Below are 27,999 nucleotides of genomic sequence, written 5' to 3'. Positions count from 1 at the left end.
TCAACACATGTTTATATTAAGCCCTTTTTTTAATGGACACTTGGGCCGAGCACACTATATTTTTATTTTGGTCATTGTGATGGTACATGGAGAGCATTTATTATGTGGTACTTGTATAAAAGGTGACTGCTGTAAACCATTGAACGTCTCTTTCAGAAACTGAGATTAGATGAAATTGGACCCTCGCTAAAAATTGACAAATTACATTGGTGGGGGAAACAAATATAAGAGTCCAGAACGAAACCAGTTCAGTTCAATTGCGTAAATCTTCACTCTTGCAAAATTCTATTACATTTGCATTACCTCGTCTAAAATATTAATAAAAGGACACAATGTGAACATAGAACAGCAGAGCCCAGTGAGTTAATGAATTTCAAGTCGTCAAAGGGATCTCAGAGAAAAACAGAACATAACAAAAAGACCATTCAAGTTGCAGTACAGAAAAACAAAAGGACATTAAAATCCGGCAAGTAGTGCTGCAATTGTTTACCTGACAAACTCCAGTGTTACGAACATGCACAGCTTTATCAATCCATCCATTTTCTTTGCCGCTTATCCTCACGAGGGGCACGGGGAGTGCTGGAGCCTATCCCAGCTGTCAACGGGCAGATGGCGGGGCACACCCTGAACTGGTCACCAGCCAATCGCAGACCACATAAGAGACAGACAACAGTCGCAGTCACAATCACACCTAGGGGCAATTTCAATTAATGTTGCATTTTTTGGGTTACGGGAGGAAACTGGGAGGAAACCCACGCAGGCACGGGGAGAACATGCAAACTCCACACAGGCGGGTCCTGGATTGAACCCGGGACCTCAGTGAAGCCAACGCTTTTCCAGCTGATCCACCGTGCCGCTTAAACGTTCTCATTTACGCTAAATTTGTGCCAATAATATTAATAAAAGCAACTTTACAAAGGCATTGGAGCACTGGAGTCCTTTTTGCATAAAACATTAAAATTACTCAAGTACTGCTCACCTCACACAAATTGCAGCACTGTGACAAACTGGACTAAAAAAAATATATATTTTTTTCTTTTTGCCCTGCCAGAAGCCAATTTGTGTAGTGCATTTCCTGCAACGCATATTATAAAACAAATGCAGGCACATTTTTAGAACCTGACTGCAATGCGGGGAGACGGAACAAGGCTGCCTGAAAGGATGCACGCATGGAAGCAGTCACGTTGTCATGGCGTCGCAAAATTGCACTCAGCTGCTTTTTACGTTGGAACAAAAAGTTGACATTTGGAATCGCTTGCCACTATTGCGCAGTGATAATGTTTTGAAGAATGTATTACATTGTCAAAATCAGGCAGAGCATCTTTGACAAAATAAAAAGCTCAAAAAATAGGTTTGTGCATCGAGAACCCAAAATCCGGTTGGAACCGGTGTGACGGTCTGAGCGCTCCCCCATGCTGAAAAGTCTCCTTGTGATCAATGCGCACGCGTTACTAACAGGGGAACTCTGGGTACGTAGCTGACGCTGACTGGGAAATCCCGCGGTCTCATAGTTCCCCTTCTTCTACTTACAGGGAGCTAACATACGTTATATCCTAACCTAAACTTAAAACAAAAGTTTTTGGTGTGTTCATCTTTCAGAGACGTCCACAGTGAACATGAACACTCGGCGACAAGTTGTCGAATGGCACACGTTGAAGAAGCATGGATGGGGATGTTTCAGACTGACCGGAAGTTTACAAATTATACGCAAATGCGTATTAACAAGGGAGATTTTTTAGCTTCGGGAGCGCTCAGACTTGTCACATCGGGACTAACATTTCAGTTCTCGCCAGAATGGTTCAAATTCAAACATCAGTTCCCAGTTTCGATGCCTACAGTCCGCCGACTGAAGAACGTGGCGAAAACCAACGAAGAACCCCACAAAAGCTCATCCCCAATGGCAGCGACAAACAAAATGTGTAAATAAATGACCTCACTGGAACACTTGGATGAAGATGATATCGTGCAAAGGTTTTCGCCGTGTGTAGAAATGTGACACGCTTCGTACAGCTCCGAGTCTTTTGCTTACAAAATTAAAATGGCGATTTAGTTGCGTTGTAAAACAACAGGAAGTACCTCAAACATTCAGTGTCGTTACATTTCTAAATTCAAGAGATCAACCGGCCGAAACAGAAGCTTGAAAGGAGCTGTGAAAACCTGGAAAACATCGCAAAAGAATGCAAAACTTTGGTTGATATCACTTTGGAGGAATCAATGGGTCAGACATGAATGTCAACTGGGGGGGAAAAGATGAGGTATTCATCTCCGGGTTCGATTTTCCTGACGAGCACAAAGGGGGTCGGGGTTAAACAATTGCCAGAATCTCGTGGACAAACACAGCTGGCGTATTTAGCCAAAAGGGGGCTGTCTGCACCTCTGGGCGTAAACACTTTATTGGGCCACGGGTGGAGGTGGCGTGGGGGTCGCGCATTCATGATCTGTGCCATTGTCATTTGGCCGTGTGGTCACTAAATATGTCTGCACGACGACTCCATCACCACTCGTGGATGATCGAAGTTCCCTGGAGGTGAGTGTAGAAAGAAAGATAAACGGCAAACGTCGTGCAGTCGTGTGGAAACAATATAAAAGGTGTCGTTAGAAAAGCTCTCATTTAGAAGCACGCAAAAAAAAGCGTTGCTTGGCAGTAAAATGTCACTTTTCACTTGCAGTCCTGAAAGCTTCCTCCTCTGTCTTTTTTCTCGCTGGTTGAAAAAAAAAAAAAAAGTCACATTAAGAGCACGTAGAAGATCGGTGAAAATTTCGTCCATATAACAGCGATCACAGCACACGGGCCTTGAGCGAGCTTGTTCGGGCTTGCGTCGCTTCGGTGGCCTGAATTCAGTTGCACCTGTTAAGAATAAATTCAGAACTAAACACAATAAAAGGTACAGGAACTCTTTGGGAGTCAAGTGCTTCCAGTGTTGGCACAGGAAAAGAGCGAAAGGCCGACGGCAAAGATCTCAGGGTCTCATCTGAGCCATTTGGTAGTCCTGCCTGCGGTGGTGATATTGGCGCGACTGGACGCCGGCGTGGCTCTTCCTTCCTGCAAGATAACAAAAGATGTCATCTTCACTTACCTTTGTCATGCAGAGGCAAATAAAAACTATGAGGTTGCTTGCACACAAACCGTAATTTCCGGCCTTCAAGCCACGGCTTTTTTCCACACGCTTTCAACCATGCGGTGATGCGGTGCTAGTGTTAGTGTGGCGCTAGCGTTAGCGCACCTGGTTAAAAGGCACAGTACACAGAAAGAGTTTAATGATAGCACGGGCTAGCATTTGCATGGCGCTAGCATTAAACTCTTTAAACTCTTTCTGTGTACCGAGGCTTATAACCAGGTTCGCTCTGTAGGCTGGGAATTATGGTAGAGCAGCGCTAGCGTTACCGCGCCGCTAGAATTAGCGCACTTTCTTATAAGACACAGTACACGGAAAGAGTTTAACGCACCACGCTAACGCTAACCCATGCTAGCGTTAGCGTCTTTCTGTGTACTGAGGCTTATAACCAGGTGCGCTCTGTAGGTTGGGAATTATGGTAGAGCGGCGCTCTAAGAACGAACGAACCACTGAAAATCAGTTTTGTTGAATGCATAATGAAATTGTAATACTTTTAGTTTAAAGTTAAGCTTTGAAGAAGTGGAAGTGTCAATAAACTGCATGAAACACTTTGGCCCTTTTGTGAAAATTGCCTAACTTCGTGCGTTTAACTTAAAAAAAAAAAAAAAATTGTAGAGAGAAATGAAAAAAAAAAAAAACTTAGTGGCGCTGCAGCACGCATCCCGAAAAATTCAAGTCGCGGTACCACAGCGTTTGCATATTCGGTGTCGTGCGCGGTACCTGGCAGCGGCTTTGGAGGAGGCAGTTTGGGGTTGCTGCTCGGGGTGTGGATGCTGCAGACTTTGATGAAACCGGCCATCAGTAAAATAAGCGTGATGCCCATCAAAACCACGGCCCACCAGTGATCCTGCAAGATAAAGCCCCAAACTGAATTATGACACCAGGTAAAAACATCGCGTGCGCCCTTGCGTCAAACAAAATAAGCTCAGCGTAATGTCTTTTGTGAACGGCTCTCAGTCACTCACCACTATCCATTCCGCGATGGTCTCGTAGATTTCCCCACTGAATATGGCTTTCTTTAGCCTGGACAGGGGCCCGTCTGCATCCACCAGGCGACACCTCATGAACACGTCGCAGTACCCCTTGAAGTCGTTGCACGGCGAGCCCGGCTGCAGACTTTTAACATTTCTGTTGAAGAACTGGGCCCATTTCTCCGAGCCTGAGCTTCTGCAGGTGCTCGGGTTCACTGAGGTCAGAAAGAACATTTTTTTGAATCTCCCGATCCTTTAAGATTCGAAATGAACTACAGTTATCGGGACCATTCACTCACTTCTTTCCATGCAGCACACATGACAGAGTTCACCCGCATCATCCTTTCCGTCCTCACTGGCACATGTACATTCCTCCAGATTGTACTTCTCACAAATGGAACCTGAACAGACCTGCGCCAAGTCGACAGAAGATTTTTCAATTAAATCATAGTGCCATAATTTCCGGCCTATAAATCGCGACTTTCAACCCTGCGGTTTATGCGGTGATGCGGCTCATTTGTATATTTTTTCTAACCGCCGCCAGGGGGCACTCGAGCGGAAAAGGTAAGTGTGAGACCGGTGGAATATATGTGCCGAGGAAGTGACTTTTACCGGTCCGGCCCTGTTAGCACTGCGCGAGATTGTTACTGCCATGTCTTAGTGATTTTTACCAGTATGTTTTTTTTTTTTTTTTTTACCAGCCCTGTTAGAACGGCGCTAGCGTTAAACTCCCTGTGTACAGTCTTTCTTTGTAAATATCTCGTGCTTCAATGTGGGCACTTGCGGCTTTTACACGGCTGCAGCATATGTGTCTATCAAATGGTATTTCCTTTACAAATGTGCTGGGTGAGGTTTATAACCAGGTGCGCTCTGTAGACCGCGAGCGTGTTACTGTTGTGTCTCAGTGATTTTTACCAGTATGTTATTTTTTAACTGGCCCTGTTAGCACGGCACTAGCGTTAGCATTAGCGTGGCGCTAGCATTAGTGTTAGCATTAGCATTTGCGTGGCGTCGCTAGCGTTAACCTCTGTGTGCCTTCTTTCTTTGTAAATATCTCATGTTTCAATGCGGTTTTCAATGTGGGTACTTGGGGCTTTTACACTGCTGCGGCGTAGGTATGTACCAAACGGTATTTCCTCTCTAAACGTACTGTTTGAGGCTTATAACATGGTGCGCTCTGTAGGCCGTGTTACTGTCATGTCTCGGTGATTTTTATCAGTATGTTTTTTTTTAACTCGCCCTGTTAGCATGGCGCTAGCATTAGCGCAGCGCTAGTGTCTGTGTTAGCGTTAACGTGGCACTAGTGTTAGTGCTAGCATTAGCGCAGCGCTAGCATTAGTGTTAACATTAGCATTTGTGTGGCAGCGCTAGCGCTAAACTTTCTGTGTACAGTCTTTCTTTGTAAAGATCTCGTGTTTCAATGTGGTTTTCAAAGTGGGTACTTGGGGCTTTTACACAGCTGCAGCGTATGTATGTACCAAACGGTATTTCCTCTGCAAATGTACTGGGTGAGGCTTATAGCCAGGTGCGCTATGTAGGCCGGGAATTATGGTACACAAGTGACAAGTGAAAAGTGAAAATGAAGGTCACATACCCCACTGATACAAACTTGCGTGTCCTCATTGCAAGAGGTCAGGTTTTCCTTTGGCTGCGAAGCAGGACACCCGGCAGCGGTTCCGCTGCACATCCCCTCCCGGGCACACTCCGATTCCCTCCTGCACTTCTCGAGTGTGCCCTTGAAAGCGCACGTCTCGGTGCAGCACGGCCCTTGACTTGGACTGCAGGAAAACGTTTTCAGTCAGACAAATAGATCCTTTCGAGTGCGGTTGCCAGAAACTGGGCTATATTCCGTAAACATTGACGACACCTGACCTGCAGATCTTTCCAGGTTGGAGTTTACACCTTTTTCCCTCCTCTTCATTGGCGTTATAGCAGCAGACGTCCGTGCACTCGTCGCTGTAGCCGCAGTCGCATTCTTCTCCCTCCTCCACAAGTCCGTTGCCGCAGATGGGCAGTCCAGACACTGCACATTCAGACGCAACACAATGAAAACTGAATCCCGACCTTGGACGCAGAAAATTAAGGTAGCGGATAATGGGAGAGCAATATGAAATAAAAAAAGGACATCTGGAATATAACAAAAGTAAAACTACTTGACTTACCAACAAAGCAGCTATCCTTTTTCTTTGCCAGAACAGCACTCATATTGCCGATGCTGCATGTGGAAAACTTGTTATTGTTTCTTTTGTCTCCCGAGGTGGCCCGCGCATACATGATGTAATTGCCCATTTCCTTTTGGGCCTGATTGGAAGACTCTCCGGGGGTGCACTGGAGCCCAGAATCATGCTGTCGATACGGAGAACGCGTCGCCGGTTACAATGCGGAAAGACGTCGTCACGAGTGGCAGCGGTTGTTGCGTTTCGTGCGTTTGCGCTTACGGGCGAGCCGAAGTTGTGTCCGACCTCATGGGCGAAGGTGATGTGCGACACCTTCTGAGGGACGTGCGAGGCGTAGTTCTGCACAGTGATGATGCCAGTGTTCAGGGACTTCGACTTCCCGTCAGAGTACGGTCTGAATTTCTCGCAGATGCCTCCTGAGGTTCCTGCGGTCATAGGGCAACGTTGATTATGCCCCGCGGATGTGACGTATTACGTGCCGCGACAAAGGCTCGGTTACGATGGGACACAATTATGGCCGGCGCAGATTTCTCAGCTATATCCTCATCTGATGAAGAAATAACAGTATCGATTCATCGAGAAGACAGAGGAATACTTCCATACAGATTTGAACCTGTGGCTGTAAATAATGTAGAATTATCGGATGGTTCTTTGGATGGGAATAGCACGGAGTCTGACTACTCGGAGGTCCGACGCGCGGGACATAAGTGTATAAACAATGGCCTCCAGAACTTGCTCGCGGCCGGCCCATGGAGCTTGCTCGGGGCCCGCTGCTGGCGTTTGCTCGTCAAACTCCGCGTCATTTCCGACATCAACATTATTTTCAGCCCCAGGTTCAAATCTGTATGGACGGATTCCTCCGTCTACCCGAACAACCGATATTGCTATGTCTTCATCAGATGAGGATAAATCTGAGAAATCAGCGCTGGCCATAATTGTGTCCAAACGTAAGCGAGCATTAGTTGGCAGGTTACACGTCAAATCCGCGCATGTAGGTCAAATGACTTGCCAAAATGGCGGCTCCCATGAAAATTCATAATTGCCGATAAAAATCATCTCAAAACACCATTAAATGAGAGAGGATTAACATCACCTTTTCAAGATACAGTACATATGACATGACCTATTTAGATGCATTGTTAATCCAAACCATCGTAATTCCGCTTTAAATCCTCCTCGGGATAGCTGAATGAGAGGCGGGCAGCAATTAAGGGGAGGAGCAAATATGTTGCGGGGATGGGCTTCGTTTACTACACTGTACTACACGCGAGTTCCTTACAGAGGACATTTTTTGGCTCGGTAACTTATTCTTGGTCACCATCGCTACAATACATGTACGCGCTCACAATGAGCTCCCTGTCACGTTGATATCGGGACGACGACGTGCCATGTCTCCTGAACATGTGCAAAAAAATACTAAATACCAGCACTCTACCTTCCAATGGACATATTGGGAACCTCTGATTTACAGTATCTAGTGTGTCATGCATCCATGTGTATATTGAAATACTACATGTTATGTGGTTACAGTTTACACCAATCTGATTGGTTTGATTGGTATCGGGCGGTAATTAGCACTTCGTGCTGATCGGCCAGTCGGCTTTCATGCCATAATTCGCCGATCCGATCAGCTACATCAATCAGCGCCGCAAAATACATTTACTCCGCTTCGGCCTCGCGTATGAATCCAAATGCTAGTTTACTCTAAGCCTTGTCACATGTTTTGTGTTGTAGTATTAGAACTCAGGAGGTCAGCGAGTTTTTTTTTGTTTTTTTTTCAAACTGTTGTCGATGTGGGATGTTTTTGTGGCGTCTCATACAAATAACGCGTATTTGCAGTCAGGGGGCAACTAAATTACGTCGTGGGGAACGTCATCAAAATCGGAGCATATTGTGACCAAATCCTCTCATTCTAAGATTTTCTACAGTCGTCTTTTGACCCCCCCCCCGAACATCTGCTTTTAAATTGGAAAATTTTTTCTATACATTTTTGCCCAACTTCATTTCGTTGTTTTCATATTGGTGCAATTTGCGTACTGTCGATTTGAAATAATGTCTATATTTTGAATAAATGGATGGAAATCATGAACTTTTTTTTCATCTTTGTAAATAATCATTACCTGGAAACATTTACTATGTTCCTTGGGATATGTAACTCAAAAAAAAATTATGACATTTTGTAATATATCTACAATAAAGTACTCTATGTACTACTGTAAAACTGAGTTAAAAATTACGATCTCTGCAAAAGCAGAATTTTTCAGAGAGCTCGTGTATTGGTTCCTAACAGACTTTGCGAACCTAATGAGATGTCCAGCGAGAAAGTGGATAGCTCCATGTGAGGTAACATCCTGTTCTAGATGTAACAGTGAGAGGAAGTGCCAAACCTGAGGGCGCGGCGACCCAAGCCAAGCCGAGGACGCCGTCGGCAAAGTCCCTGTCGGTGAAGACGTACGCGAGGCAGTAGTCGTCGTGGTTCTGTTCTGAGTTGATCTCCAAAAACCGCTCCACGCCGATGTTGGTGGGATAAAAAGGATTGTTGATGGCTTCATTTGTTGTGTTTATCTGAGAGGAATCAATCGGTACATAAAAGGTTCGTTTACATACGCAAATCATCCAATTCGTATTGCACCGTGTACCGTTGCCAAAAATATACAGCGGTAGGTCGCCAGTGAAATGATATTATTCCACCTTTTTTAAGAATTTTTTTTTTAATTCTTCAGTGACAGCGCGATTTGACCAATGTCTTTTGCGGAGCTGATCAATGTCATTGATTGTATTGGCAAATTATGATAGTAAAACCAATACGCTCTTTTGGTACATGGTACGTCATGATTTAGGAATAATTGATTGAATATTAATGTCGTATATGTGTCAAAGATAATAGACAGACAGTAGGTCTTCACACGTTCTTTTCTTTTTCCTGCTCCCATTAAACAAGTAAACTGCTCAACAAAGACATCGACCGTAATTTCCGGCCTACAAGCCGCAACTTTTTCCACAAACTTTCAACCCTGCGGTTTATGCGGTGATGCGGCTAATTTGTGCATTTTTTTTTTCCTAACGGCCCCAAGGGCACACTTGAGCGGAAAAGGTAAGAGTGAGTCCGGAATATATGTGCCGAGGAACTGACGTTTATCAACCATGCTTTTGCTGCGCTGGCGTTAGCACTGTGCTAGCGTGTTGCTGCTGTGTTACTGGCGTGTCTCAGCGATTTTTACCGGTAAGTTTTTTTTTTTTAACTGGCCCTGTTACCTTGGCGCTATTTGGAGCGCTGTGCTAGCTTGTTGCTGCTGTGTTCCTGGAGTATCTCAGTGATATTTACCGGTAAGTTTTATTTTAACCGGCCCTGTTAGCGTTAGCACAAACTCTAGCATTAAACTCTTTCTGAGTACCGTCTTTCTAAATATCTCGTGTTTCAATGTGGGCACTTGCGGCTTTTACACAGCTGCGGCGTATGTACCAGGTGCGCTCTGTAGGCTGGGAATTACGGTACTAATGTTCTTTTCCTTTCTATGAATGACGGTTGTGTTTAAACGATTGTTAAAATCTATCAAACCATCAAGAAATAAATACATATACTGCATTAAAAATGTATTTAGCATCATTTATATTATATGTTCAAAAGCAAACAACTTATATGAATTCACGTCTGCATACGTAAGCAGAAAATATGCACAGTAACTCCAAATAGTGTTGGCGATATACAGGAGCTAAAAATAATTGAATATTTTGCATGTTTAAGTAAATCAGAATAAAGTAAGGGGTATGTTATTCTTTAATTAGTTGTGATGTGGAATTTCCTGTGGACTCAAATGCCAACTGGAGTCACCGCAGATTTGTCCCTACCTAATATTTTGAAGCAATAAAAATGAATACTAGTTAATGAAAGTTTAAGTTGTCAGCTTTTATGCCACTGCTCTTACTAATGTAGATTTTTGCCCCGGTATCTGTTCAGTAGCAGAATTGAGGTGTTACATCGTCCAATGAATGAAAAATCCAATATGATTATTTGAAAACTATCAATAAACTTCACCAATACGTTTTGCATCAGGTACAACGCAATAAAAAGAACTACACAAGTTGGGTTTATTTCTCGGCTAGAAAAAAACTTTTGTGTAGTTTGGCTTTTCACAACAAGATGGCAATGCCCGTCTTCCACTGGCTGATTCTAAAAAAAAAAAAAAAGAAGAAAAAAAAAAAAAAGGGGTTGATTTGTTTCTGTGTGCAGAAATGGTGTTGCATGTAGACATGTAGAATTTGAAACTTTTGATTCGGTGGTCATTTGTTTCCGGCGTACTCAAATGCCGATTTCGAGTCACCGCAGAGCCGTGAAGAGCCCTGATCCCCGCGTTACAGTATCAAAGTCAGAATTTTCGGATCGTGTCAGCACTCCATCGCACCATCCATCCCCGCAGACTTGCATGTGAAGGTTTAAGCCGGCTTTGCTGGAGCTTCAACTCACCCTGATCCTTTTGACCATGAAGCCGATATTTCGGATGCCATTAAAGTCTGTGATCCGGTAAATGGAGTTAATTGCCTGAACGTGGCTGGAGATCTGTGGCCGAAGTTAAGGTTGGGGTTAATGGTCAAGCAAATATGGGGCATCGAGAAGACAACGCGTGTCACCGATGCGTAGCTGATCCCACCTGCGCGACGACGGCTTCTCGACTGCCGTAGAACTTGTAAAATAAATAGTCGGCCTGAATATAGAGCTGGCAGGTATTTTTTTCCTGCGCCGCTGCCCTCTTCTTTCTTAAAATGACTGGACCTTGGAGTCGCTCATCCAACAGTTCACTTGCCACTCTCTGCACAAAATAACATTAAAGATTTAAAAAAAGAAAACACAATACGTAAATTGTGAAGGACGTCGAATGGAAGTGGTAATGTGAGGCACTTTTGAGAGGATTTATTCAATCGCGTATAAGAGGGGGGAGGGGTGTCAACGGTCATGCCGGTCCTCACTTTGACAGGCGCGTCTACCGCAGATGCCTGGTACATCCTCATCCTTTCAAACACGCTGTGATTTGCACAGCCTCCATCATCGGAGCCATACTTGTGAGGATAAGCTGGCAGATTGGCAAAAAAGAAGGACATGAATGACACGAAACAACACTGCATTGAAGAAGTCCGTGCGGTGCGGTGGCAGAATGAAATCAATGTCTAATGAAAAAATTTTAACTACAAAAGCATTAAACGAACAAATACTTGAGCTACTGTCTTGATGGTGTAGTTTTTAGGTTATTTGTCATCCATTTGCTTTGTAGTTAATGCTGGCTTGGGGTGCAGTGCTCCCACCATTCTTGTGCAGTTACATAACTGCTACGTTCAGGTAAATTTTACATTAATGAACGTGAATGGATTAATTTCTTTCTATATAGTATTATACAACATATTGCTTGGGGAATTAACATTTGTATTACAATGATATAGTTATCACAAAAGCTACACAAGCTGTGATGCATTTTATTTTGTTAATTTTGCAATTTATATTTCATGTTAGTCTTTTCATGCTGTCATGACAGATTGTTACTCTATAATAAAGTTTTATAACTGAGGGAAATTTCGCCATGTTTCAGTTCGTTTTTGAACAACATTTGATTTAAGCAACTATCACCACTAATAATTCTGATTACCAAGTATCAGTACTCGGTATATGTAAGGACTCGCTTCAAATCTCAGTACCGATACTTGAACTCAAGCTGAGTAAAGTTACTATTGCTGACTCCCTATCTGCCATTTATTAATACTTAGTCAATATCTCTAATTGTAATTGCTGTGTGACAAAAGTATCTCCAAGCTGACACACACACACACACACCAAAAAAAATAAAATAAAAATGAAAAATAAACAATGCTGCAAATGTGCTGCATGGTATTTGAGAAGCAGTCAGCGTTTTGAGCTGCGCTGCAAAAATAAATCCAGATTTACAGAGAAAATGCCATTGCACTTATGTGTGTTAAGGCTTAATTTGTGCAGACAATTTGCAGAGTATTAGCAGTGTGATTTGCAAAAATAGCAGCTCGTAACTCTTTATGGGGCAGTCACGATCTGCCAAACTGCTGCTGCTTGTTGTGTGGCGCCAAAATTTTACTCTCAACTGAAGATCGACAAAAAAAAAAAAAATGGCTGAAGAAAATCTGGCGTCTTGAAAATATTTCAAGATGAGTCACTGGTAAGATGGTGTACCACTGAACATTCAGTCACCCTCCCTTCCTGCATTTATGCCTGTGCAGACAATATTATTCACCGGTTAGATATCAGGCTGCCCTGAGGCAGGTCGGGATCTGTGTCGGGCTCATTTGCCGTTACTGCTAATAATTGAATCTTTTGTAGCTTGTGCGGTGATTAGTATTCTAGTGTTGATTTCATTGTAGCCGCTAACTTTATTTGTCTTTGTGTAGCTCCATATAAAGTGGAAAGAAATAACCCCCCCCCCAAAAAAAAAAAAAACCTCCCCGGGATGCTTTTAGTCTCAACAAACAAAAAAAAATGTACCGTAATTTCCGCCCGACAAGCCGTGACTTTTTTCTCACTTTCTTCCAACCAACTTTCTTTCAACCCTGCGGTTTATGCGGTGATGCAGCTAATTTGTTCGTTTTTTTTCTAATGGCCGCAAGGGGGCACTCGAGCGGAAAAGGTAAGAATGAGACCGGTGGAATATATGTCCCGAGGAAGTGACATTTACTGGCCCTGCTAGCGCTGTGCTAGCGTGTCGCTGCTGTGTTACTGGCGTGTCTCAGTGATATTTACCAGAAAGTTTTATTTTAACTGTTAGCTGCCCTGTTAGCGCTTGCACTAACGCGGCGCTAGCGTTAGCTTTACCAGAGCGCTAGCTTTACCACAGCGCTAGCTTTAGCGCGGCGCTAGCGTTAGTGTTAAACTCTTTCTGTGTACCGTCTTTGTAAATATCTCGTGTTTCGATGTGGGTTTCAATGTGGGCACTTGCCGTTTTTACACAGCTGCGGCGTATGCATGTACCAAATGGTATTTTTTTAACAAATGTACTCGGAGAGGCTTGTAACCAGGTGCGCCCTGTAGGCCGGGAATTACGGTATACACATCATAAGTTAAATGAAAACAGTGGCAGATACTTACTGACGTCATCCTCATGATAGATGATGGAGTGAAAGGAGGGATTCTTCTCCTTGAAGTACCTTTCTGAGGGTTCAACATAGTACGTTCCCTGCCGAGTTTTGATGAAGCCCTCGAAACGCCCGTTGATGACAGATCCGTGGCTGACTGTTCCTTCTTCTCCTGCGACACGAGGAAAGGTACATGAAGCAAAGTTCAGGCAAAATGGGAGTCAGCCCGAGGGCTGGTCATTGGCAAAAATTCTCTTATTTGCTGAGCGTTTTAATATTTTCTTTAAACTACGGCAGCGGACACAATAATCTCATTATGCTTGATAACCCACCCATTATCTGAGCCGCTTATCCTCACAAGGGTCATGGGAGTGCTGAAGCTTTACCCAGTAGTTATTGGGCAGGAGGAGGCACAGAGGCAACGCTCTAACCTGCAGGCGTCAAAATGAAGGCCCGGGGCTCAGATCTGGCCCCCCAAAGGATTTTATGTGGCCCGCTATGGCAAATCACGTGTCGGCTTCCATGATTCTTGTTCAAATCTGGACCAAAATTTCAAATTGTGACATCATAGATAATAGCTTTGAGATATTACCCTTGATTTCTGATTCCAAAGCTAGTTCATAAATAGGATGATGTGATTAAAGGTTTTTATGGTTTCACAGTCATAACGGCCCTCTGAGAGGAACTGTAATTACAATGTAGCCCGCGACAAAAAGAAGTTTGACACTTCTGCTCGAGCCACTCAGTCACTATGTCACCCTGGCTGATATTCACATTCATATATAGCAATAGTCCTCATAAAAACAGAAAAATGTCTCCACATTCTTGAGAAAATGTATTGACTTCATTCTATTCATGTCTCAGCCACACAAACCTGACAAACAGGATACTGGTTCATTTGAACTGTGTCGGAGATACGCAGCTGGGGGGAGGGCATCCACAAGCTGAACTGAGTGCTCGTGTGTTGCGTTGTGATAAAAATGACAGTCTCACCGAAGAGTTCGCCGCTGTAGATATGCGACAGGTCAATCGGTTCCTCTTTTCCTGACGTCTCTATGACGAGATCTGGAGAAAACAGCGACGTGTCCCTCTTCATGCGCAGCTTGAAATGCCTAACGTGGACAACAAAGTACAGTATGTGTGTAGTTAGAACCTGTATGAACGTTGATATATGAAACTCCATCATGTGATAGGGCCTTTCCGCGAATTGAAAACATCTACAATTAACACCCCTTAAAATAGACTTAAAAATTTGTCCATATACCACGAGATGGTGGCACCGAATGCAGGGAAGCGCATAAAGGACCCGAACCATGAATCTAGCATGTACACAATTAAGTACCCATGAGACATAAATGACTTTATTCAGTAGTTTTATCTCTTCACGTGAGGCCCATCAAAAGTCCATGCTTTTATCTCAAGTTGACTTGACTACTGTAATGGTCTTCTGACTGGACTCCCCCAAAAAAGAGTATTAAACAGCTGCAGCTCATTCAGAATGCTGCAGCTCGCGTTCTGACCAAAACAAAGCGGTCAGAGCATATAAATCTAATCCTAAAGTCCTTGCACCGGCTTCCAGTCAGCTTTAGAATAAATTTTAAAGTTCTGCTAGTGATCTATAAATCACAAAATGATTGAGCCCCTGAATACATGAAAGAAATGCTTCCGGAATACAAGCCCAGTAGAGCTCTGAGATCGACTGACTCAGGTCAAATAGTGGAGCGCAGAGTCCAGAGCAAACATGCCGAAGCAGCATTTAGCTCTTATACTACACACGAATGGAACAAGTCACCAGCAGAGATGCCGTCAGCCCCAAGTGTGAATGTTTTTAAATCCAGGTTGAAAACGCTTCTTTTTTCCTCAAGCTTTTTAGAATATATCCACTTTTTGATCATATTACTTGCACTGTATGCAGTTTTTTCTTTTTTTTTTATATTTTGTTTGTCATTTTTTTATGCAGTTTTAAACGTTTTTTTCCCTTTGTTTTCAAATGCCTTTAAATCATGTAAAGCACATTGAGTTACCTCGTGTATGAAATGTGCTATAAAAATTAATTTGCTTTGCTTTATTTAACGTAACAGCACAAACTGAGTTGATGTCAAATATTGGCAAACATTGTGAGGCACAACCCATTTTCAAGGTGTCACGTGAGCAACTGGTTAGCACATCTGGCTCACAGTGCTGAGAACACGGGTTCAAATCTAGCCCCGTCTACGTGAAGTTTGCATGCCTCCGTGGGTTTCCTCCCACATCCCAAAAACATGCATTAATTGAAGATTTATGTGTGTCTTTTGAGCGACTGGCGATCAGTCCGGAGTGTACCCTGCCTCTTGCTCAGAGACGGTTGGGATGGCCTCCACCGCAAATATTTGTGAGTTGATAAAATAAAGGCTGAAGGAACCAAGTTGTTGACATTAGCACCGGCACTAGTACTAACACAGGAACCACCCGTGGGTGGGGTCCGCACCGGTCCGCTGATTTCTACGCCCACTTTTGTAAAGGAAGCACGGCTGGCGATGAGAAAGACATTTTAATTCCAAACATCACCATCAGAATGGTGATAATTCCGAGCCGCTGTTGGTATTCCGGCGTGTTGGCCTTCAGCAGAGCTCAATGAGCGTGTGGAATACGTCGCGAGCACAACCACGAGATCAGACTCAGAGCTCGGTTTTCATAATCCTCGCTTTCAAAGCACGTCACATGAAGTGCACATGAGCGACGGACTTGCCCAAACCTGAGGCAATGGAATGGCTGCACTTGACTTTTTTTTTCTTTTTTTTTTTTAAATCACTCACAATGTAGCAGATGATGGTGGAAAACCTTCACATGAACTAAAATGATATCTATTAGTACAACTGCGTCTACTCATGGTACACAGCAGCTTTTGAGGTTTGTGTCTCTAGAAAGAGAAGTGAGAATGCGGTAGAAGTACAAAAAGGAAATTGAACACAATGACTAACAAAGCATACATCTTGAAACTCATTTGATATGCGATGTTATTGGTAGGAGTGATTTCATGTCCGGTTTTGAAATTAAATTAGATTTACACCTGAAAGTTACACATGCTTGATACAAACTGAAAATACGTGCTCAGATTTAATAGCATCAACCTCCTCTTGGGAAACCACTTCCTGGTCTTCTTGCCACCTTATAAATCACAACTATAAAAAAAAATGTCCATAGGGCTAGCTCATGTCAAACTTCATGGCTCCCATACCAAAACTTTATTTAATAGGTAATAAAAGGTCTTTAAGAGCTTTGTAGCAGGCAGAATTTTAACCAATGTCTACGTTATTGAAATAGCTTACATTCTAATTAAGTCCTCTGAGTAATGTGCATTTATACCAAGTGAAGTATTTCAATACTAAAGAGAGTAGCAATTTAAGCTGAACTATATATGGATACTTTAACTAGTAAGGAAAGTATGAGGGGGGCTAAAGCTTCAGATACCTTGCCGCTCAAATAAAGTGGTTTAAAAAAAAAAAAAAAAGAGGGTAGCAATCGCAGATCCACTTTATTTAACGATAGTCAAACACACAAATACAAAATGAAAACACCCTCAAGGAGCGTGGAGAAAATGCAACACTAACCGCTGGCATACTGACGCTTCAGTCAAGAGTGTCTGACGTCACTCACCAGGCCAGGAATGATTGAAAATTTCTCATTATGTTACAATAAAGTTAAAAAAAAAAAAAAAAAAAACTATGGTACAGTGAGAGGAAGTTTGCCATTCCTTTGGAATTTTTTCAATTTCTGTATAAATTGGGTCATAAAATGTTGATTAGATCTATATTCAAATCACTAGAATAGCTGGAACTAATACCACCCAATTGTACTTTTTTTTTGGGGGGGGGGGGTTCATTTTTATAGAGCATAAAGTAGCAGAAATGAAGATGACGAGGTTCTCGCTTGGTGTGAACAGTTTGGATAGGATTACAAATGAGCTCATTAGAGCGACAGCCAAAGTTGGATGTTTTGGAGACGAGGTTAGAGAGAGCAGACTTAGATAGTTTGGACATGATCAGAGGCGATAGCAGGACAAGCCGAAAGAAAAAGAAGAATATGGAAAAATTCATTGGGTGGGGAGAAAAATGAATGCTTCTCCTTTGGCAGAAATATCCTCGACTATACCTTTACTTTGATTGCAGATTTGACCTAGACAACGATCAGGTGCTGCAGAACAGCAAAACAAAACCGCTCCTGAAGTCATGCCGCGCATTTCTCAAATGGGTTGAGATCAAAACTTTGACCCGACCACTCCAGAACACACATTGTACACCTCACACAATTCTAAGCTGGTTTGTGGATTCGAGTTGCTTCGAAGCAGCTTCAAGCCACAACTCCAATCTTGTCTCATTAATTCGACTCACAGCTAACTCTATCTAGATAAAACAGAACATGGGTTCACTTACTTTTCCCTTGCAGTTTACTTTTGATTTTTTAATAAAAATATGAAAAGTGTTTTGTGTTCCAGCAGACTGATTATTCTTTGGCCACATTATATGACTTAATTACACAGAAATTGAAATAAATAAACAAATCCAAAAGGTTGCACATACTTTCTTTCCCCTCCTTCTGTATTCACCTTTGCTACGGTTATTGCTTGAACTTTCATTTTGACGGTCCTCATTCGTCCTTTGACAAACCGAAACTGAGGCACTTCTGCTGGAGTGAGAAATAAAGAAGCGACATGAAACTCAAGAGCCGGAGATTGTGCTATACTTCCTCTCTTATACAGCAACATCATAACATCTTCGTCATTCATTCATCGCCTGATCCTACCGCTGATATTTCATGTGAGAGGGCATCACAAGGCTTTTCTTTTGTTGCAACAACCCTCAAATAACTTTTGTTATACAAGTAGGCAGAGACGAGCCAGTTCAAAACTAAGAAAATGACTATTTTACGACTTTTACACTGCAGTCTTATAGAAAACAGAATCCCAGACTGCTGTCTACTTGAGACATGACATCATCAGAAGCCGTCGACAGACAACGATGCAGTGATTACCGTCTAAATACGAGCGACACCAGCTGCACAACTGTCAGGAAGTAGCACAGGAAATTAATCTGTTTTGGGGGGAAGCAGATAACCTTCTACGGATTGGGTGAAGAGGAATGTAAAAGGTATTTGCGCAGTGCTGCAAAGGACACTTGCCACCCATTTACCTTGACATCATATAACTTACTATGCATATACAGTGGACATACAAATATTTATTTTTACTGTCATTATTGTCATTATCTCAGTTGTTTTTATGTATTATTTTTATTTACTTTCAATTTACTTTTTTTTTTTTTTTTATCAAGTCTTGTTGTCCAGGTCATTTCATATTAATGGTGGACATTTTGAAATGATTTATCTTTTTTTTTTTTTTAAATGTCAGAAAAACCCAGCATTTAAACTGGAATGTGTACACTTAATTTTATCTACTGTAGATCCAGGGTTTACACTGCCCCCCCCCCAATCTTTTTGCTCAGGATAGTGACAGGGCCAGACCACAAGGAGCAAAAATCCACGGACCGGACAGTTGACGCCTGTTATAACAGTTGTTCATCCCTGCATCTTCTTAGCCGCTTATCCTCACAAGGGTCGGGGGAAATGCTGGAGGCTATCCCAGCTGTCAACGGGCAGGAGGCGGGGTACACCCTGAACCGGTTGCCAGCCAATCGCAGGGCACACAGAGACAAACAGTCGCAGTCACAATCACACCGAGGGGCAATTTAGAGTGTCCAATTGATAGAGACAAAAGTTTGATAGAGAAAAAAAAGAACAAAGGGGATTGAGTGGGAGATGAACGACAAAATAATGGCCACAATAACAGCTGGATCAAGAGTAGTAGTACAGTTGACGCCTGTTATAACAGTTGTTCATTCCATCCAATTTCTTAGCCGCTTATCCTCACAAGCGTTGGGGGGAGTGCTGGAGCCTATCCCAGCTGTCAACGGGCAGGAGGCGGGGTACACCCTAAACTGGTTGGTAGCCAATCGCAGGGCACATAGAGACAGACAACAGTTGCACTCACAATTGCACCTACGGGCAATTTAGAGTGTCCAATTAATGTTGCATATTTTGGGATGAGGGAGAAAACAGAAGTGCCTGGAGAAAACCCACAGAGGGACAGGGAGAACACGCAAACTCCACACAGGTGGATCCGGGATCGAACCCGGGACCTCAGAAGTGTCCGGCCAACACTTTCTAGCTGCTCCACCGTGCCACCCCAATAGTTGTTTAAACCGAAAAACAAAAAGTTATTGAATAAGCAGGGTTAACCAGCCCTTGAGCGTTTTTATGGTTCGTTGTCCCTACCATAAAAGAAAAAGACAAAAACGTTTTGGTTTTTTTTTTTTTAAATAAAAATGAATGAATTCGAAAAGAAATTGAAAAACAAATTGTGGGTCGGTGACTCCACAGGCGCTGAACTGCAGGTCAACTGTAATAACCAATGAATTGGCTAAGATTTTGGTCCATTGTTTAACTGATTGTATTATGAGGCAAGATGGGGAGTATACCACCTGATATTTTGCAGGATAAAAAATCCCAACTTTACATCAACAGACCACTGTGGCACATAGTCACGGAAAAAAATTCCATCATAAATCCACACAAAACGTGCATGTCTGTGTGGGCCCGAGACAAGCAATGGCGGACGTGTGCTTGTTCTCCAACGTACCTGTCGTGAGAAAAGAAGTTCAGGTGCAGGATTTCGTTGTGAGGATTGAGCGCCCTCTTGGCTCTTTGGTGGCTCTTGTGCAGAGCGTCGGTGTCATAGGACAAACCCTCATAATGGCCAATGTATTTGTTCAAGGGTCTTCCAAATGCAGCTGCAAGGAAATTACAAGGTAACGTTAGGACAGCTAGCAAGTCACATTTTCATAACACATGATCACTATTCTTGCAACATGTATTATTTACTCCATGGCTAAAATGACCATAATAACCATAGTAACTATTCCTATAAGGAGCGATTTAATAAACAATGTTATAAAGTAAAACAGAGGCCATCCTTACATGTAGAAATGAAGAGTTTGTTTTCAAAACGCGACGCGGGCATTTTTTCAGATTTACGAAACTCGCGCCAAAATTATCCAGCTCCGAATGGTAGTTATCGGGATACTCTGATTTTTGTTCAAAGTGCGGCATATCGTTCTATATCAGCCAAGGAAGATCGCGTTTTATTTCAAAATGCGACACATCGAGATCTTATTTAGAGCAAAATGCGACATAATTTCGTTCAATCAGCGTGCGCTGCTGAAGCAAGCAGCATCCAATCAGAATTCGTCTAGAGGGAAGTTCCGGTATCTTCCACATCATCATCCAAAATGGCTGCGCCCACGTTTGCGAGAGAACTAAGTCTTGTATTTTGTTTATCAATGTTTAATAATATCGAATAAATGAATCAGTGATTGTGCTGGTTTACTTGCAGGCTGTCCCATTGTGAGGGTGCTTTTCCCATTTAATTTTAATTCTTTATGAAATTATTGCAATTTAATACTTCAGTTCTCATCCTCATCTGTCTATGAGCATTATGAATACTGTTATTATTACTACAGACTTATATCCTATTCTGCAGTGTTCTTTCCCCCGACAGCAACAACTATAAATAAAATCACAAGAAAGCAGACTCAATGAGTCAGATTTCAAACAGTGAATTTGTGAGTTTGAAACTGATTTCATTTTGGAGATGTGTGTATGAGATCGACTACCTATTTTTTTTTCTGCTGGTATCCCTCGCAACCCATATTAACCTTGGTAGACTGGTTTGAAGCAGTTTACTTTCTTAATGATCTCACATCAACGTATAAACAAAATTAATCAACTGAGTGACACAATGCCTGCAGATGTCGGATTGCAGAATCCCATACAGATACACAAAATTACAATGATGTAAACTCAGCCTTTCCAAGACCTCATACTGAACAAACAAACAGTTTCTAAATAAAACACCTTTTTAAAAGAAATTCCCATTTTTTTCATCTCCTTTTTCAACATCTGACATTGGTGAGCTAATTGTGAAAATTGTGACTGACCCTTATTTCTGATACCTAACTCTCTAAATGTGGTGGTCATGGTCTTAAATATTATTTTAAAATGCTTGAAATCTTGAAGGGCAAATAGTTTTCATGATTGCCTATCAAAAGCAACTGATTTAAAAAAAAAAAAAAATACAGCTGCTCCTGAAGGTTTAAGTCGAAATTTGGATATGTCTCACTTTGCCAAGAATAGAATGTTTGGATATGTCTCATTTTGGAGAAAAAATGAAAGTTGTCATAAAAAAAAACTCGGTGAATATTAAAGCCAATATTTTTTTGTAGTATGGTTACTTTTTAGCATCTCTTTCCATCGCCCAATAGTTAGAAACATAAATGGAGTTTATTGTTTTCACTTCAATACCAAGCCCTTTTCTCAAAATGAAAAAAACGGATATGTCTCATTTTGAAAACAAACTCTTCAAATATAGAATGACATGTCAGTTTGAAGATACCAAAGCAGTAGTTGCCAGATTTAGTACAACTGGTCAACGGACGTGCTTGACGGGTTTATTTAGTTTACACAAAGGCCGCAAGGGAGTTAATCCTACTGGCTTTCAGACTGACCTCCGATATTCTTTCATGCCTTCATAAGAGCCGTATGAAAAGGTGCAAAGAGCCACGGGTTCTGCTATACTGTACAAAATTAAAGGTCGAGCGTCATGCCTATAAACATTCTAAAATAGAGATTGTAATGAAAAATACATAGAACATTCTTCACCTCAATGTCTATATGAAAAAATAAATGTGAGTGGAGAGCACATCATCCATGCGCAAAGTTGTGGAAGTCTCATTCGACATTCAAGTGGTCGCCATATTGGCTGCATCTTCGCCATTGAAAACACGCTGTGCCACCTACTATGGGAGACGAACACGCCCCATCTGACACGGAAGCTCTTTTCGAAGAAGAGAACATCTCACAACAGAGTGAAGTGACCGCGGCAATATTACCCTATCGTTTTGAGCCATATTTAGATGATATGCAGATCACAGCCAAACCACTCCCCCAACCCGATCCATCTCCGCGCGGCGGGGATAAAAACGCCGCCCGCGAACGAAAACGACGGCGCAGCCAAACCGCCTACCGTCCGATCCACTTCCGCAGCAGAGATGACCCACGGCAATGTTACCCTATTGTTTAGAGCCATATTTAGATGATATGCGGATCCCGGCCAAACCACCTCCCCGCCCGATCCACCTCCGTGGCGGCGATGAACAACGGCGCCCGTGAGCTACGACAAGGAGCGGCCAAACTGCCTCCCGTCCGATACACCTCCACGGTGGTGATAAACAACGCGGTCGCGAGCAACGAAGACGCCCTGGCCAAACCACCGTGGCGGAGATGAGCCACCGTGGCCCGGCGCCGCGACAAGCCACCCTGGCAGCGCCGCGTCCGCTGATCAGAGCTTCGGCCAGGGTGGCACATCAATACATTTAGCACCCCCGATTTACAGATTACGCCCCCTAACTACTAGTTTTTTTAGTAGCTATATACACACCTACCTATCATTTAGAACCCACAAAGCTCTCGTTGTTTGCACCCGTGCAAGCCATTTTTTCACGACGAACCAGGTCTTTTGGAAAAGCATGAAGAGCGAATCCGTCCTCCCGAGTGTTCGAGCAATATCCAGCAATACAACGAGCCGGCATTTTGGCTAACAGGAGGGAACAACGAGCTACCTTCCCGCAGGTAAAACTAATAGAAACATACGAGCCCGCCTGAGTGCGCTACTGCCCTGCATGTCACTTCCTGCTTCTTCTCAAAAACATCCCTTGAGAGGATTTTCATGGTGGGAGTTACAAAAAGGCATCTACATCAAAATCACGTTGTGCGGTGAAAAAACAGATGGGTCCATACCGGCTGCTGTTTTTTCAATGACAGCATACTAAATTCATACATTTCATGACAGTGGCACTTTAACTATCATCACAACCTTTTGTTGTGTGACTGATTGTAAACATGCTGTTGTGTGGTACAACAGTTAGCTCTCCTTTGCAGTACACATTGCACTTGTGATCCTTCTTTCGCAAGTTTGGAATGATCCCACGGTCTGAGATACTGCATTCTTTCCACCTGGCTCAATACCAACTACCCATCTTATTGTGACATGGAGCGATGCAGCAACATTAGTCTGTGTGTATGGGGGAAAATGATCACTGCAAAAACTCAAGGCAACTGTTTTTTGTAATCAAATCATTCAATTAATTATTTCAGTCCCAGGTCTCCGTGTTTCTCAGGATAAACTTCAAAAAGGTTGCAGCAGCCCGGCTAACCGAATCAGGGACGGGATCAGCCTTCTGAGATCATGTGTTTCTCTGGAGATGTGAAACGGAAGACCAACGGTACTGACATTGCCCTCGAAGGCCAAGAGAGTCCACCTTGCTACGCTGATTTGTTTGTTACTGCACTGCGAGGCTTCCATTTCGCGGGGGGGATTACAGTCAAGTCAGACGCTGTTACAGGCTCGTAGTAACTTGTCCATGGAAGCAGAAAACTGATTGCGAACACAACACGATTCCTCTGCCTTGACAACGAGAAAAATGTACACAGTGTTTTGATTCATGAAGAATTGTGTTGATTTTGTCAAATTCAAAACAATACTGGAGTCATAGAACTAGACTAAACTAACTGAGAAATTTGAATCTGTTTTTCTGTTTCATAAGTCATCTACTTTTACATTATCATGGCACAGCTCCGACGACATTTCTTTTAAAATAAACCGTTTCGCCTTATGTATGTTAGCATTTGTTAATTCAGTGGCATTCGACTGGGTCCAAGTGATCAATTCCAAAAGGGTGTGTCAACATTTGTAGATGTGACAAGGTTGCGCCAAGGCAATTTTTTTCAAGATTATTAGGATATGGCCTGACGAAATCATGACCAAAATCATGATTAATGCTGTCATCATGGTACTACTACTCTTAATCCAGCTGTTGTTGTGCCCATTGTTTTGTCGTCCATCTCCCGGTCAATCCCCTCTGTTCTTTTCTTCTCTAGCTAACTTTTGTCCTGATCAATTGGACACGCTAAATTGTCCCTCGGTGTGATTGTGAGTCAGACTGTTTGTCTCTGTGTGCCCTGCGATTGGCTAGCAACCAGTTCAGGGTGTACCCCGCCTCCTGCCCGTCGACAGGTGGGTTAGGCTCCAGCACTCCCCGCAACCCTTGTTGAGGATAAGCAGCAAAAAAAGTGGATGGATGGATGGATGGAAACTTTTGTCCCAGTACTGTCTGCCCATCTCAAAAATTGATTTGACTTCTCTTTTCACTCCAAAAAACAACTTAACTCCTCCCATTTCTTCTTTGGCACCAACCACCACAAGACAGTGCCAAAAAACTTTTTTTTTTAATTAGACATGGCTTTGGCGTGAGTATTATGGGGCGGGGGGGGGGGGGGGGTTGGTGTACATGAAAGTGTATGCCTTCCCATCCAATGCAGTTATAAAGGTCTACATGACTGAATTATTAGAATGGCATCTCAAAATTCGGCGGCTAGTAAAGCGGTGGCCTCACAGTTCTGAGGACGAGGGTTCGGTCCTGGCCCCGCCTGTGTGGAGTTTGCATGGACTCCCCGTGCCTGTGTGGGTTTTCTCCGGTTTCCTTCCACATCCCCAAAACACGCAACATTAATTGTACACTCTAAATTGCATGTAGGTGTGACTATGACTGTCTGTCTCTATGTGCCCTGTGATTGGCTGGCAACCATTTCAGGGTGTACACCGCCTCCTGCCCGTTGACAGCTGGGATAGGCTACGGCACTCCCCGCGACCCTTGTGAGGCTAAGCGGCAAAGAAAATGGATGGATGGATATTGTAGAGTACTACTGTGCACTACATATGTGGATAAATCTTTTTAAAAAAATAAATATACGGTCACTACTTCCCTGATTTCACCCATTACAGTTCCAGACCACCATATTCGAATGACTTTCCCTTGTGTAGTCGTAAGCCACCACTAGAAGTGGGAAAAACTTATAAGATAATCACCCTACAAGTACTTTAAATTCTCTTAGGTCTCAGGTTTAATTGTGGACTGATCTACTGTCACATTTCTGTCATCATTCAAATTAGGTTCCTTTCCCAGCAAATGAAAACTGTTAAAATTATACCAACAATTCATTCATTCTCGCCCAGACAAAAATATTTCTATCTAAATAAAGGCCGGTTTTCTACTTTTTACATATAAAAATAATAATAACAATTCCTGCTTTTTGGTCATCGCACCATTACGACACTAGTGGAATTAAAATTTGACGTGGTTGGCTTGGAAACGGTATATGAAAATATATTCATTCATCCATCCATCCATTTTCTTCACCGCTTATCCTCACGAGAGTGGCGGGGAGTGCCGGAGCCTATCGCAGGTGTCAACGGGCAGGAGGCGGGGTACACCCTGAACTGGTTGCCAGACGATCGCAGGGCACATCGAGACAAACAGCTGCACTCACAATCAAACCTAGGGGCAATTTTTGGATGTTTTTGGAATGTGGGAGGAAACCGGAGTGCCTGCAGGAAACCCACGCAGGCACAGGGACAACACGCAAACTCCACACAGGCGGGTCTGGGATTGAACCCGGGACCTCAAAACTGTAAGTCCAACGCTTTACCACCTGCTCCACCGTGCCGCCTATGTGAAAATATATTCTTATGAATATTAACTGCCACAAAGTCCAAAACAAGTCGATTGTGATAGGTCCAAATTGGCATGGAGTATGGGGTAACAGTATAAGTAGTAGGGTAGCTAAAAATGTAGGTTATTACAAACACACAAATGATATTTCTTTCTAAACTACAAAAAAATTTGAGTTTCAGGATTTGGTAGACTTAAAACTAGGTTATAATGCCAGACATTTTTTTGTTTTGAAAAGGTCTCAACGGAAATCATGGTTTCTTATGAAGGATTTTTGGTTTAGGGGATTAAAAAAAATAAAGAAAAAACGTTACAAGTAACACACAGTCGGTCTAGAGCCCTGAAGATGGATATCAAGATTACCAAGCGATTGTTCAAATGGGTAAATATTCAATGAATGTTTTTCTTTCCGCAGCCTTTGCTCTTAAATGAATTAATAACTACCTGTTAATTCTTCATAAACTTACCTGTGGTGTGGAGAAGGCAGCAAAGCGTGAGAAGCACTTTAACCAGTATCATGTCCAACATTACCTTTAGAATGGGGGAAAAAAAAAAAACTTAATCGGTGAGGTTGGGAGGCGTTTGGTTGAATGTTTAGTGGCGTCGAAATAGCTTCCGAGTTGTGCTGCTCCTCAGTTCGGTTGACACCTCCGCGTTCTTCTGGGGCTGTGACGTCACAGCCATGCAACCGCCGGCTCCCACAGAACGTCGCTATCATCGAGGACACACCCATCGTCAGATTAAAGCACACGGGGAAAAGGAAAAAAAGTCAAAACGTCCCAACGTTCGTCTCGAAACACGACATGAAACAAGTCGAAAGGGTTTTTTTTTGTGTGTGTGTGTGTGTATGTTTGGTTGTTTTTAACGCACCGCCAATGGCAATCACTCCGCCGACTTCCGCAAAATACTCACTTCCGGGTTTGACAACTTCGGGGGGGACTTTAATGATTATTTGTGTTTTATTCATCGCTACAACCATAATATTGCTATTCATTGAAAGCAGTAGCTGCACGATTAACGTAATATACTGGTTTCAAAGTGATCTCCGCGAAATAGGGGGGTTGGGAGTAAATAAAACGGCCTGTTCCTTTTTGAACATTGACTAGATTTTTATTTTAAATAACATTTTAATTGTATTTCTGTCATTTGTTTTTATTTCACTGTTCAACCGTTCGTACTTCAATTTCTCACTCCAAAATAAAAGGAACGATACTATATGATAACTTATGTTTTGGTAGCAAAACTACTTTCATACTGCTTTGTTTGCAACGCAAATCGACTACATAGTACTTGATGATTTTTATAATATAATGTAAAAAAAAAAGTTATTTTTCTTTGATATTTTTTTCTTTTGCCGAGGTAAAATCCAGGATAGCAGCTCAAACATCCGAGGTAACTAAAATAGCCTACTATTTACATTTGTATATATACCGTATGATAAAAATGACAACAAAACAAAAAAGTTTGGGTTTCCCAGGAGTGTATTATGCAGGCAATGCTGACCCCTGGCGTGTAGTATGAGTTACTACATTCGAATCAGGACCATATAACATTTATGGCTCATAAATGTTCTTTATTCAAAGTGCTCCGTTTTGCCTCAATCTCGTTATGTGTAGTTGTTCTACTAGTGCACTCATTTGTTAATTCCTTTCGATATTTGTTTTGCTTTAACTTTATTTTGTGTGGGGCTCAAATGGACTGAAACCCAGATAGCTGCTGAAGGCAGAAAATATTTTTCTATATTTAAGTGCAGTGTTGATGTTCAAACTGCATAATGTAACAGTGGCGCAAAATAACATTAAATGAACTTAATTAGGGGGTGGAAAGGTGGTAAAGCGTCTGCCTCACAGTTCTGAGGACAGGGGTTCAAATCCTGGACCCGCCTGTGAGCAGTTTGCATGATCTCCCCGCAACCCTTGTGAGGATAAGCGCCCAAGAAAATGGATGGATGGATGTACGGCGATTATCTGTTGAAAGGAGAAAGACGGTC

The 27,999-nt window shown here is 42.7% G+C and overlaps 1 protein-coding gene across 3 annotated transcripts; it reads right to left on the bottom strand.

Annotated features, from left to right (window-relative positions):
- Positions 1-27,955, bottom strand: adam10a (ADAM metallopeptidase domain 10a). 3 transcript variants are annotated; one of them, XM_061814074.1, is made up of 17 exons: positions 27,858-27,955; positions 26,477-26,720; positions 20,024-20,174; positions 14,344-14,462; positions 13,364-13,522; positions 11,230-11,333; positions 10,914-11,072; positions 10,730-10,822; positions 8,652-8,829; positions 6,526-6,689; positions 6,250-6,433; positions 5,960-6,110; positions 5,682-5,865; positions 4,387-4,498; positions 4,082-4,302; positions 3,837-3,963; positions 1-3,043 (listed from the first exon to the last, which is right to left on the bottom strand). In XM_061814074.1, exons 2-17 carry the CDS (start codon positions 26,535-26,537, stop codon positions 2,961-2,963), a joined length of 2,250 nt encoding a protein of 749 aa, XP_061670058.1. In that variant the 5' UTR covers positions 26,538-26,720; positions 27,858-27,955; the 3' UTR covers positions 1-2,960. The 3 variants fall into 3 exon arrangements, with proteins under 3 accessions (XP_061670058.1, XP_061670056.1, XP_061670059.1); XM_061814072.1 differs by lacking the exon at positions 27,858-27,955 and adding an exon at positions 26,880-26,915; XM_061814075.1 differs by lacking the exons at positions 14,344-14,462; positions 20,024-20,174; positions 26,477-26,720; positions 27,858-27,955 and adding an exon at positions 13,683-13,868.
- Between the last annotated feature and the right edge of the window lie 44 nt (positions 27,956-27,999).

Source organism: Syngnathoides biaculeatus, chromosome 3 (assembly GCF_019802595.1).
Source record: "Syngnathoides biaculeatus isolate LvHL_M chromosome 3, ASM1980259v1, whole genome shotgun sequence".
In the NCBI taxonomy this organism is placed as follows: Eukaryota; Metazoa; Chordata; class Actinopteri; order Syngnathiformes; family Syngnathidae; genus Syngnathoides; species Syngnathoides biaculeatus.
Note: the sequence above shows the minus strand (reverse complement) of the source record. Positions and strands in the feature narration are given on the sequence as shown.

What these genes read in the sequence shown, in the direction of transcription:
- adam10a (XM_061814074.1), bottom strand. Translation starts at nt 26,537, where the DNA reads ATGTTGGACATGATACTGGTTAAAGTGCTTCTCACGCTTTGCTGCCTT. An exon ending in CTACAGCGGCGAACTCTTCG is followed by an intron (nt 13,523 to 14,343) that starts GTGAGACTGTCA and finishes CTCGTGTCGCAG; the next exon opens with GAGAAGAAGGAACAGTCAGC. An exon ending in TCCTCCAAAGCCGCTGCCAG is followed by an intron (nt 3,044 to 3,836) that starts GTACCGCGCACG and finishes GTTATCTTGCAG; the next exon opens with GAAGGAAGAGCCACGCCGGC.